General features: G+C 39.5%; 1 protein-coding gene across 1 annotated transcript in view; it reads right to left on the bottom strand.

Moving 5' to 3' along the window:
- The window catches only part of LOC123981536 (AF4/FMR2 family member 1-like), a 31107-nt gene that overhangs the window by 3464 nt on the left and 13777 nt on the right, over positions 1–13866 (bottom strand). The window contains 16 exon segments of the mRNA XM_046066418.1: positions 995–1227; positions 1343–1386; positions 1516–1526; positions 1529–1608; positions 2259–2330; positions 2568–2704; positions 2812–2875; positions 3609–3703; positions 3850–4075; positions 4971–5059; positions 5155–6180; positions 6297–6438; positions 7149–7206; positions 9283–9316; positions 9808–9894; positions 11908–11949. Coding sequence (XP_045922374.1) covers positions 995–1227; positions 1343–1386; positions 1516–1526; positions 1529–1608; positions 2259–2330; positions 2568–2704; positions 2812–2875; positions 3609–3703; positions 3850–4075; positions 4971–5059; positions 5155–6180; positions 6297–6438; positions 7149–7206; positions 9283–9316; positions 9808–9894; positions 11908–11949 — 2440 coding nt within the window.

The following is a 13866-nucleotide window of genomic DNA, read 5'->3' as shown; positions in this document are numbered from 1 at the left end:
CCAATAACTGCCCGACAATAGTTTGTTTAGCTGCTCCAGACGTCTGTGGCCTTTGGCATTACAAGGCATCTGCTTTTACCACCAGTAACTACCGGTGTCTTGAGCACAATAACGGCGCAGCTGCAAAACAGCATCGAAACCGGGTGATTAATATATCATGCCAATCAGAGTTACATTACAATTACAGATTTTAACCATTACTCCTCAGTGAACTGCCTCCTTCAACTTCAAACGTTACTTAGAAAAAGTAACTAAGTAACATTTACTCTCAGTAAATTTTAAATGAGCTACTTTTTACTTGAGTAGATTTTTACACCAGTAACTTTATTTATACTTAAGTAAAATATGAACTTTTACTTAAGTATAATATTTTTGTACTCTTTCCACCTCTGGTCTGGGTGCCTAATCTAATTTTGTTTAGCAAAAAAAAGCCCATGGGACTAGTGGTGCAGATCTGTTTTGTTCAACTGAGACCATTTAACCGGAACAGAAGGTCAATGTTTTTTAGCACACTTTTTTCTAGTCTCGGCAGGCAAAACATCAGTTTTTAGCATATTCTAAGAGAAGCAACCACATAATACTAGTCCCTGCTGTCCTTCACTGGTTACCTAGGAGTTTTAGAAGTGCTAACACCCCGTCAGCTTGATCGCTGCATGAGATCGATCCTACTAATAGCTCCACAATCTCGTCTTGTCACCAATGGTGGTTTTTACCTTATGGCTTTCTCTTAGCCAAATGAAAACCAACAATTGCCACAAATTCCATCACTTTCTTATTCCTAGCATTGCTGTACGCTGCACTTTGGAATTTTTGTTTTTCATTATTATTTTTGATGAAACATAGCAGCTTTTTGTGGATCAGTGAAAAAAATAACTTATCCTAACTGAATCTACTTGAAGTTAAAGTTCTGTCACTACAAATATCAAGCAGCCTTTCAGATTCACATAACATATTTTGATTTTGGTAGCACCCTCTCTTTTCCATCCATTCTCACCGCTGCCTTTTTGTGCCAGCTCCTCCGCCTGCTCCCAGACGTCATGCGCACTCAAGAATAGTGTAGTGATGTTGACATAGGCGAATGCCACTTGTTCAATGGCCTGGGGAACCGCCACGGTGCTGCTGACAGGGTCCACAACCAACCCGCTGCCACTGTGGTTGGAGCCGGGGCCTGAGCTGGTGGATGTGTTGGCTGGAGACGGTATGCTGGGGGACGGGGTGTGTGTGACTCTAATAGGAAACAGGTAAAAGGAAAAAAAAAGATGTAGACTTTTGATGTGCTACACACCTCTGACAGCTTAGCTCAATATATCCAAACAGTGAATGTAACACGGAAACTACTTACTTTGATGTTAAGACGGAGGGATCGTGTGTTGTCTGAGCAGAGCTCTGCAAGAGGTCCACATTTAATTATAAAAACAAGCTGCTACTGCCACTTAGTACAACTACTATTACCTAAATAATTACAAAACATTTACAGTGGCAAACTAGGAGTTATAGTAATGCCTAAATGCTTACATTGAAGTATCAGTGAGCGTCTTTGAGTACTTGAGTGCAGTTTTGTGTTTGTGGCGAAACATGGCCATCTGCAGGAGAGACTGGCACTTCAAACTACAAGACACAAGTAAATGTTAGTTTTTCACTGACTATGTTGTGGAAACTCGTAGTATACAATCTCTTCTTCCATATCACGTTTTAAATTCTTAACCAATGATTTGGCAACTTGGACAAATGTATTTTTTTTTTAGTTCTTATGTAAAATTTAAGGGTTTCCTCTATGTGCTACCCTTTGTGATATTTTAAGCAACATAGGCCAAATGTTTGTTGATGATGAATCAGTTTGACTGGCAGAATTAGTAACGGACAGTAAAATTAATTACTTATACTGCCCATCTAACAAAGTGCCACACATCTATTAAGTGCAGTTATCTTGCACTTACAAGGAGTTGCTGTAATGTTATCAACTTTTCAATATAAATATATTTGACATAATTATAATAATTATACAGCACCACATACTACTACCTTCAGAATGCCATTGAAGTTAAGTACACATCTCTTTGACATGAACACAAATGAGAATTTGAATTGGAAGAAAGTCACTCAATGCTGCCAAGAACCAAAACACAGATTGGTGGAAAGCTTAAAAACATAAATGAAGCTCAATCAGGAGATCAACCATAACCAGTAATGTTAGGGATATCTCAAGAGACATTCTGGTGTATGGAGAAACAGCACATAAAGTATCATCTACACCTTACCATAAAGCTAAAAAGTCCTTTTCTGAGGGTGGAGCAGAGGGGTCCACTGAGTTTTTAAGTTTCAGTACAAACCTGTGAGAGTGGAGAATGTGGCAGTAAAACTAATGCATTAATCAAATTTAGTTATAGAACCAAAAACTTTCACGTTATAGCTGAATTAAATTTTATTTTAATCTGAATTTAACTTTGATAACATATCAATGTCTTTACAGACATACCCTGCACTCTATAGATTTGCAAACATGCAAACTAATTATTACAAAAAGCTACTAATAGTGCAGATAATCCATGATAAAAGTGGGTTCGTACTTGAGCAGTTCCACGGTCTCTGCAAACATAGTGTAGGAAGACATCGAAATCTGAGGATCTTTTTCCATGGCAATGCCACTCTCAACAAAGTACATGGCCGCATCCAGGTAGTTGAAAGCTTTACTGAGCTTATCTGACTACACACAGAGACAGAGACAGACAGAGAGTTTGGTTATAAGTTGCTGGGTAGATGACAGTAATTTTAGTAAATGAATTCAAAAAACAAACAAAAAGAGAAACCTACTTCTGCATCCGCTTTGTGCTTCAGTTTTTTTGCCTCCTTTATGTAATGCTTCACTGGATACTGCCTACAGGTGAAAGCTTTATTAGACGAGTCACAATAATATACAACTCAGAACACAATAAAAGTTTTCATCACTGACACAAAATAAGTCTTGAGTAACAATCCACAAATGATGCTCTGGTTTCTTTGGACTGCTTCTCACAAAGTTACTGACTTGCACTCTGAGCTTTAATGTCCTTAATAATAATTATATTACGTATCAATGTATCACTTAGGCTTTATTTGGCTGTAAGAACATGAGGAGCTGTATCAAAGATCAGCCAAAATTACAATTAAAACTCAGAAGCTGTCAAATGTAGAGCTTAGCTACAGGGAGAGATTAAGAGGCTACACAGGCGAATGAGATACCTTCTTAAGCATCTCAGCATGGAAAGCTGGTCTAAAATGATTAGTGAGACTCACATTTGGTCATACTTGAAAGTAAATTTTAACTCTTACTGTAGCTTTTACAGGATAGCAGGCGAGCTACCCTAAAATGTTGTGACTTCCCATCATGGAAGTTTTGGTACATTGCTAAAACCAACACTGTCTGCGGGTAAGATCTCAGAACAGTCTCTGTTCTGTGAATTTTCTTTCCGCCGTGGAAAAACTGACAGACTTAAGTCTGGAAATAGAGGAAATGTCACATCTTGGCCGAGAAAATGCAGCTAGGTCCAGGCACAGGCTGGCTTTTATAGGACATAAATTAAAAACTATATTTTACAACAACTGAACAAGGTTCCAGAAAAGATTTTTACCTGTCCTCAAGTCTGAGCAAAGGCCTGTTGGTCAAAGCTTCCCTAGCAGGCTGTGAAGATGATGGGACGGCGAGGCTACTCTTTGGGGGCTTCTGCTAGTATTGCACGAGAGACATTCAGTTAAAATTTGAATGGCTTCTCTTTTCTTGTAATAATTAATGAACAAGCACTAAAATCATTTAAACTATGAGAACTTGCAGAAGCTTGTCTAGAAGCTAGGTACTTATATCCTGACAGTCACCTTTTCAAAGTGTGGGTGCTCTGTGTGCTTTCCACTGCTCTTCTTGTGCTTGCAGGACTCTTTGCTCTTTACAGCGTCCTTACTGGACTCCTGCGTCTCCCCAGAACTGCGTGTGTGTGACTTTGAGTCTTTTGCAGTGTCTTTGGGTGTCAGAGGCTGCTGCAAAGGAACAGGATTTTTCTTGACCTTCTTTCGATCCCGGTCCTCTTTTGAATTGCTGGAACTTCTGTCAGTGACAAGATGAGAGAGTTTGTGTGATGTGACTGAACGGACTCTCACACATCCACAATGAAAAAAACCTCTCTATGAAGGCCTGCAGGTCAACTGGGCCAAACTTTTAACTTAAAAATATCACCATGAAACTTTCCCATCTGATTACTAACAGTAAGACAATTATTTTTTGTATAAATATGCATATCATATAAATATGTGATCATTTACATACATTTCAGAAATCTGAACATTGGATAAAGTCAGGTTAAAATTAATTTTGTTGACAGAGTGAAATGCTTTTACAGATGGAATATTGGATCTCTCTTTTTTATCGTCACTCCATAAATCAGAAAATACTGTCAACAGCAATTGCTTTTACAAAAGAAATGTTTTGTATAAATTTGGCTATAAATGATCTCAACAAATCCCTCTGTAAAAACCCTCAGGATAGCGATAGAAATAGAAGATCTGGTGTATGAATGTGCTACTGAAGTAGAGATTTTAGGTCCAGCGTGTGACAAAAAAAATAAAAATAAAAGACTTGTATTGTAAAATTTCATACATTTTGCGAGACACCACCATCACTTTCCAAGTTGATTGCATACATTAAAACAACACAAAATAATTGTATTGCAGGTTTTCTGAAATGTTATGTTTAAATATATTTATAGCATATCTAATGCCAACTTTTTTTCGAATTTAGGAGAAATCTACAGGTGCAAAACTACAAAGCGTAGTAAAATAAACACATTGGCTGTTTTCTTTCCTTGTTATGGAAGCAAAATCTCAAAATTTACCAGTGCATGAAAACGCTTTGTTTCTGCCTGTAGTGTCTTGCCTTAACACATGTTAATGTTATCTCTGGTAAAAACAGGTATGGGATGCTTCTGATTTAAAAAGGGACCTACTCCAGTTTGAGAGAAGCATGAGTTGAAGAGGTATTCTTGTTTTCCAGCCTCGGTTTCTTCCTGGGAATAGTTTTATTGTCTACCTCAACCTATAAGACAACAAAGCACAAGTTAAAGTAAAAACAGACTTTCATCATGTACATGTATGCCAACTAGAGCAGCCCTGGACCCTCATGTGTCTCACATTTTGAGGTATACTCTTTTTGCTGGTTTTGGTGAGTTTGTGTGTTGTACAAGCATCACTGCCCCCTTCATCTTGCTCTATGACCAGTGCTGATCTTTTTGCATTTCTGGGTATCTCCTGGTGGTTGCCGGAGGTCTGGGGAACTCTTAAAAGTAGACTTAGATCAATCTTCACCAGCAGGGATCTAGGAGGCCTATGGGGGTCCCGAGAACTCTTGGTTTTATGCCCAGTCTTCTCTGAGAGCTTGTGGGTTGTTTTGTGAGGAATCTTGGCGTCCTTCTGACAGGTGGTCCCTGACTTGGGTTTGCTACAACTGAGTCTAACTGGTGGGACAGGAGACAGCTGGTTAGGCTGAACAGGACTTTGGGTGGGGCAGGAGCAGGGGTTAGGATATCGCACACTACATGATGGACAAGCACCATTCAGTGTCAGCTTGACTTGAGGTTGAGGCTCAGATCCAGCCTTCCGCTTGTCAAGTGATGTGTGTTTAGTCCTCTTACTGAGTCTTTTAGTGTCTCTGCTGTCCTTGCTTTTCTTGCCATGTCCCGTTTTCGTCTTTACCTTGGGTCTATCTTTGAAACGGGGGTCTTTGTCTTGCGTGGCTACAACTTCCTCACACTTCACGCCGATTGCTGCTTCAGTGTGATCTGGGCAACCTGTCTTGGTTGGTTTTGAGGAGTGTGTATTGCATGAAAGTTTCCTGGAACTGCTACAGCTGTTTAAATCAGCAGAGGGGGGGGGTTGGCTACTTTGCTGGTTATAGCTGTCCTGAGGGCTTTCACAATGCTGCTGGGGTTTTTCAGTGAACTCTTTCGGGTGAGAAGAAAGCTGTGGTTTAGACTCCCTGGCGGGGTCGACCACCTCTACACTGGAGTGCTTGGGACTTTGAGTGGTCGGTGGTTGTTTGTGAGCGAGGCTCTCAGAGGCCTGTTGACCACTTTGACCTTCACTGCTGGAGCTCTGCTGACTGGGCCTGATCCAGTTCCCCAACTGCCAGTCACCATGGTTCACCGCCGGAGCCTCAGGCTATAAAAAGACACAAACAAGGTGATTTTAACAAATGAGGAAGAGCAAACAGTTCAGAAAACAGCTCAGGTAATGCATGTTTATATAGAACACATAAAGGACAAGCAGCAAATTACCTCTGTTTTAACTGAGATGCTCACTGGGGGTTTGGGTGGCTCCTCTGTGGTGCTTTCACTGTCCGACTCTGATCTTGAGCTACTCTCTGAGTCGCTGGAGCTGGCAGACTCAACCCCTCTGGAATGTGCCGCTTGAAATGAACTACAGCACACACACAAACAAACAAACATGACATAGTAGTGTTAAAGTTATAATTAAGTAAAGTGATGGTAAACCGTTCATTTGGAAGAGTTTGATGGTAGAAATGCAATTTGTTAATTCTACAGTTTTTTCCTGGAAATTAGAGCTATGAAGAAGAGTCGATTGATAGATTAGATGTTTGACAGAAAATTTATCGGCAATTATTAATCAATTTAGTCATTTTTCAAGCAAAAATGCCAAACCGTTTCCCGATTTTCAAATGTGGGTATTTTCCTCTGTCATTTATAACATTAGTATAAATATATTTATGTTTTAGTCTGTTGGTAAAAAAAAACAAGCTGAATACATCATCTTATCTCATTTCTTTCAACACAAAAAAACAATGCACTGAGAAAATAATCTGCAGATCAACTGATTGAGAGAATAATCAACAGTTGCAGCCCTAATGAAAATATTTGTAATACTATTTTTTGTGAAATGTCTTCTGATTGTAGAATTTATACAATGCTCCTTTGATTTGAACTCATGGTGGGTGAAACCAGCTGATTCTGACTGGCTGGTGGAAAACAGCCTGCAGAAACCCTGATGAAGCCAACTTGCCTGGTTAAGACAGGTAAGACTGGTTAACACTATGTGAAATCAATGATTCTCTATCAAATATAATTTTTAGAAATTATAGTACAAAACTGGCCTTATGAAAAGTCACTTACGATGAGGAGCCCTGTTGGATGAGCTGGGATGGATCTGCAGGAGATGATTCACACTTCTCTGGAAAGAAAAGACAGAAAACAAACATTGGTCCCTAATGTGGATTTAGCTCCAATGCACTGCAGCACTGACTAAAGATAACTTCACAGAGTATAATTTATTCAACACTAGAAAGATCAAACTTTTAAAAACTAATCTGCAGGTAAAAGTGATGCCTTTAGACACCTTAAAAGGGGTACTTTGCAATTTTAATCCAATACACTTTTTGTTAAATTCGGCAAATATTTCCTCATGGGAAGGTAGCTCTCCGATTTTCGTGTGCTCTGAAAAAAAATCCGGGCCCTGGGTCTGTAGTACAAACAAAGCTGCTTGGAGCGAGCAGCAGGTGGCAGTGGCGCGCTCGAAGCAGTGGGAGAGAGAATGTAAATAAACAGCGGTACTTTCGAACATGTTGAACTCAATACGCGACTTTAGCTGTGAAGATGACAGAAACAGCCACAGAGGGAAAGGTCTCAGGAACTGTGAGACAAGTTATAAGACCAGGCGAGGGGAATACCTGTGTTTCATTGCAGGATAAATCTACGAGATTTGAAAGGAATGAAAACCGATGCGGAGGTTGCTCTGTTTCTGCTGGACAGGTGAGTATGCGTTAGCTTTGCTGTTCCACATAAACGACAGGTTCAGCGTTACTGTCTTGTCTGTCTGTTGTCACGTTTGTGATGATCCCAGCTGGTTAGCTTTGTTAGCTTAGGTCAGTGTGTGTGCGGTAGAGGAGAAATAGATGGAGTGCGTGTGTTAACAGAGCCCCGGTGAATAGAGAGAAACGGGTCAGCACCTTGTTCAGCAGTAAATGTACAGTAGAAGTTACAGTGGCTGGTGAATCAAGACCACAGCTTCTCAGGACTAAAGAGGAGCTCCTGTGTGTTGCTCCCAACTGTTGAATAAAGTGAAGCAGGTTATCCCCAAAAGTTAGCACTGACTTCGGCCGTGGAGATAAACAGTTGCTCCTGTGCTTCCCAACTCGTCACTGTATTTTTGTACAAACTATTTCAAGTAACTCTCTACTTTTTTACTCTGTTGTGTTTTGGATGCAGCGTTTGTGTGCTTACACATATTGTTCGTTTGATATTTGTTCACTAATTGTAACTACTATTGAAGTTCCTCTTGATTTTCCTACCGATAAATAAACTAGACTCCGTATGTTAGATTTAGGCTTAGAAAAGTATTTTGCTTCAATACATATTTAAATATTGTCAGGCTTGTTGTCACACCTTCTACAGTGCTGCTAAAACATGCCCTCTTATTGAGGCTAACTTGCTCTCGGACAGCAGACTGTGCGCTGTGGATTCTGCTATATTTCAGCAGAGTAGGACTGGTTACCATGGCAATGCGCGTTCATGAGTTTGTTTATCAACAAACTCTCTGCAGAATAGCACAGTATCCCTTTAAGACAAGGGCTGTTTGCTTCCTAATAGATTATTCACCATAGAAGCACTTGCTTTACTACAACTGATACTAACAATCTATTTCGACATAAAATCTGGCAGGAACGTCTAAATCCTGGAGACTAATGCTGCTGACTGATTTGTGTGTTTAAGTGTTTAGTTAAAAGTCAATGGATAAATAAGATGACATGAGAGGAATTAGCAGATATAGGCATGATAAGTGATAGATAAAGACCAGGTATTGGTGAAAGAAAAAAAAAAAAAAGAGAGAGAGACGGGAAACAATAGAGAGTAAAAGACATCACAGCAACAACGTCATCATAATCAGTAAGAAGAGACTGCTGGAGAATGGTGAGACATCACTCCTCCTCTCTTCGGAGGTTAATTTGAGATGTAATTGTAGGGTTGTTTTCCTCGGCTGTTATTTTGTGGCCAGTTCATATAACAGGGCACACAATGGTTCTACAAGTTGACACAGAAACATTGCTTTGAGGAAGATAGATAGATAGATAAAGTCTATCAAAGGGGTGCTGCTTTAACTCTGTGGATAGCAGCTGTTTCATGATGACCGCCTGCTTTCAGTGTTGATTTTCCATGATACAGTAACTTCACTTTTACCTCAATATTCTTTAATATCATGTTCAACCTTGTTCTGTTATACCGTACTCTGCTTCATTCCCTCATTACTCACTTTGTCCTGGACATGAAGAGACATGCTCTGCTTCCTGTGAAGACAGAGGACACAAAAACAAAAACAAGCAAGCTTTAATCTGGGTCATACATGTTTCGATTTAGATTTGTACAGCTACATTTGTGTAATAACTGGCACTCAATATGCACATCAATCTTTAATTGACAAGACTAGGGGTCTGGAAAGAGGTCTTCCTCTGGGAACATGAACATGCTTTGTAAATTATCCAGTAATGGGGAAGGCCACTGTACAGCTGCAGCATTTCTAGCATACTGGTTCTGGCATCAAAGCAAATCCACGGCAGAAATGATTCTTAATTTGGCCATTTGGGGCTATAACTTAAAATACCCGCTTGATTTGGCAAACACTGGATTTGGTTAAACACTGGAATACTTTTCTCAAGAATTGGGATTTTATCCTTTCTTACAGTAGACTTCATTTGAGAAGGTAACGCAAGAGAGGATGCCAACCCCTCCTCTTATGTACACATGGGCAGTGCCAGTGAGCATAAACTTAATAAATTACCTTGGCTGGGAACGGAGACTTGGAGGGTTCACCTGTGCTAGGTGTGTGTATAGCTGTCAGGAGAGGGGGCCATGAGTGGGTCATTTCCTGTGGAGTAAAAAGAGAGGGATGTGTTAGGATCCTTTCGATTTACTATAGCCCAACTAAAAAACTGAGTGATCCCTGTCCAGTATCTGAGAAGATAATATTCAAACTGCCACCCTGTATATTTAGGATACAGTGATGGGCATAACTTGAAGACCCAGTAGCAGCCAAATGAAAACCTCACATTTACATTAACAACTGTTAACGTTGGAGAAAAAAGGCAACCGGGGGACTGCTACATTTTTCGAACCAAAAAAATCCCACCCCCTCCCTTCAAGTGTCCCTCCAAAGCCCATCCCCCAAAACACCTTTTCATTTCACCCCAGCTTTAATATCACCATAGCTCAACAAAATCATTCAAAGAATGTACAAACATTTATGTAACTTTTACATGGGGTGTCCTTTATGCAGGCACCAGGATAACAGAAAGTATGGCCACTGCACTGCACTACAGGCTGATTTGTAAAATAAACTAAAGTAAACTCTGTGCAAATGATACAAATTCATTAAGGCTCCTGCAAAGATGCTATATGGTGCTAGATAATTATGATTCAGGAAATAATTGAGGAATAAAAATTGTTTTTAAATGGCATTCCTTCTTTCCTCAGCACAGATCAGTGCCCACACGCTGAGCTTTGCAAACTCCGTGGAACTATGCGGTGAGCGAACAATTGAAAATACACAAAAACGCAGCGCTAAATAATATACTGCAGAACCACAGCAGAAGACTGTTGTAAGACTTCTGTTGCCCAAGTTCGTAGGGTTGTTGAGCAACAACAAACATGTATGTTTGCACTTCTATGACTTAAAATGCAGCATGCCCAACAGCCCATGTTCCTCCTGAGAAGCCTGAAAGGTTTTCATGTCAGACAGGACAATTTAACAACAGTACAGAATCAGTTCTCACATTCAAGATTGCATCCTGGTACAAATTCCTCAAAGAGAAAGGCAAGAAAAAACTGACCATTATCACTGGCACCACTCAAATCCAACAGTCAGTCACGCAGTCAAAAGAAAGTCAGACTCCATCACCAAGATCCCTTCACACCCCCTTCCCCACTACTTTCAACTACTCCCATCAGGCCAGCTGCTTCAGTCTTATTTATTTATGGAATTTTTTGTGTTTTAATGTAATTTTATTTGAGTCTTTTAATAGATGTATGCTTTTATGTGGTATGTGAGCCCCTAACCTAAAACAAATTTCTATCATTATATGAATTAATTAAAATATTGTTACAGCCACAGGATCTCAAAATGATTCGCATCCAGTAACCAATCACCATCAAAAATCAGACAATATGACTTTCACTCATTTGTTTTCATAGCTGTAATGCAGTTTTCTGCTGTTAAGCGGCTATTCATGCAAACTGTACACTTCCTGCTGTTGCTTCAAGTCAGCAACCTTCCACTGGGTTTCTTTTATTATGAAGCAACTACTAGAATGCAGCCTTATCGAGCAAGACAACAGTACTAAGTAACAAACTCTTTGATATGAACATCACAATATGTACTTTTTTTTTTCATCTAGAAGGAACAGCAAGATGTATATATTTTAACAGAGGAACAGGAAAAGAAACAGCAAATACAGTGAATTGTTTAGATTAAGAGGTGCAGTCACTTTTGACAAAACTCCAATATGTCATATCAACATGTTTGGAAAATCACTTGCACCCATGCCTGCATAAAAGGTTCAGTGGTTCACACAGCAGTGTTATACATACAGTGCATATTGACATTTAGTACGTGGGGATTGCCCTTCATTTAAATTACTTAATTTAATACTTTTTAATTCCAATGAAGATTAATTCAGAACCCCTCAAAAGAAACAAAATTTGTTTAATTTGTATAGATCCAAAGTATCAGCTTTTATCACTTTACTTACCTTAACATTTATCCCAATTTATGTAATTTTGTATTGTTATTCAACTGATTTCTTGTTCTGTTGTGACATTTATAACATTTTAAAAAGGTAATTTAGAGTCAGATTCATAATAGAATTGAAACAGCTGGACTTACCCTTAAGATGTCCTCTACACACTGGACTTCATTTGTCCTTGTCTGTAGAAAGGAAAGGATTAATTAGGTGTTTCCAAAAAGACAAAAGACACTGAAAAACCTGTGTGCAATTATTACATGAAATTTTGTTTAGGGGCTAATGTTTTACATGGCAAACCATTTATGTTATTAAAAAAACAACAACATGACATCTCCCTTTATCTTTCCACCAACTGCACCTCAGATTGCTCACTCCTAGTTGTTGATGTGATGCATGCGGTCAGTGGAACTAAACCTCAACCGCATAGACCCATATCTATCCCTTTCAGGGACATTGCCAGCTGTAAAACAACAGTTGTCATTTATCTTAAAACCTGCAATGGGGCATATCATCGTAAAGTACAGCATGAGGAATTGAAAACGCAGAGTATAGCAGAATACTATGGAAGACTTAATATGTCAAAATAAAAACAAAATCAAACAAAGAAAATATGTGGCATACAGTACACACTTTTATATGCATCTCCTTTTCAATTTATGCACTTAGTGTCTCATTCATAAAAAATGTTTAACAGGACACGTATTTAGCTTTTGTCTTTAATAACTGAATGAATCTTTGTTTCAAAGTCACATGAATTTTCCACGCAACATTAAAATCAAACGCAGCACTGAAACAAAGTGAAGAGGTGTATTGCAATTAAGTGTTGTCCAGCAGAGCGCAGCATAGACATGGCAAAACTAAATTCAAAGCACTTTCATGTTTTCATAAAGAGATGCAGGGGAACTGTCCAATCACAGCTTGGGGCTGAACCGTTGAACGCACAAGACGCCAAACCTTGAAGCAGATGTTCACATCACACACCGGGTGCCACTCCTGTGAGCTAAGAAAAGGAAACTGAGACTGCAATTGACACAGGCTCACCAAAATTGGACAATAGAAGATTGGAAAAATTTTGAGACTCGATTTCAGCTGCGACATTCAGATGGTAGAGTCAGAATTTTGCGTTAACAACATGAAAGCATGGATCCATCCTGCTTTGTATCAGCGGTTCAAGGCTGGTGGTGGTTGCGGCGGTGGTGTAATGGTGTGGGGGATATTTTCTTGGCCCACTTTGTGCCCCTTCGTACCTACTGAGCATCGTTTAAACGCGACAGCCTACCTGAATATTGTTGCTGAATGTACTCCAATGGCCTCCACAGTCACCAGATCTCAATCCAATAGAGCACCTTTGGGATGATGTGGAATGGGAGATTCGCATCTTGGATGTACAGCCGACAAATCGTCAGCAACTGCTTGATGCTATCACATCAATATGGACCAAAGTCTCTGAGGAATGTTTCCAACACTTTGTTGAAAGTATGCCACAAAGAATTAAGGCAGTTCTGAAGGCAAAAGGGTTCAACCAGGTACTAGCAAAGTATACCTAATAATAAAGTGGCCAGTGAGTATATGCGCCTAACCATCCTCGCAGGGTCAACTCTTAAGCTACAGTGGGTACGGAAAGTATTCAGACCCCTTTAAATTTTTCACTCTTTGTTTCATTGCAGCCATTTTCCAAAAATCAAAAAAGTTCATTTTATTTCTCAGTAATGTACACTCAGCACCCCATCTTGACAGAAAAAAACAGAAATGTAGAAATTTTTGCAAATTTATTAAAAAAGAAAAACTGAAATATCACATGGTCATAAGTATTCAGACCCTTTGCCGTGACACTCATATTTAACTCAGGTGCTGTCTATTTCTTCTGATCATCCTTGAGATGGTTCTACACCTTCATTTGAGTCCAGCTGTGTTTGATTATACTGATTGGACTTGATTAGGAAAGCCACACACCTGTCTATATAAGACCTTACAGCTCACAGTGCATGTCAGAGCAAATGAGAATCATGAGGTCAAAGGAACTGCCTGAAGAGCTCAGAGACAGAATTGTGGCAAGGCACAGATCTGGCCAAGGTTACAAAAAAAATTTCTGCTGCACT

The sequence above is a fragment of the Micropterus dolomieu genome, linkage group LG13 (genome assembly GCF_021292245.1).
Source record: "Micropterus dolomieu isolate WLL.071019.BEF.003 ecotype Adirondacks linkage group LG13, ASM2129224v1, whole genome shotgun sequence".
Classification (NCBI taxonomy): Eukaryota; Metazoa; Chordata; class Actinopteri; order Centrarchiformes; family Centrarchidae; genus Micropterus; species Micropterus dolomieu.
The sequence above is the reverse complement of the archived record's forward strand: the minus strand, read 5'-3'. Positions and strand labels throughout refer to the sequence as shown.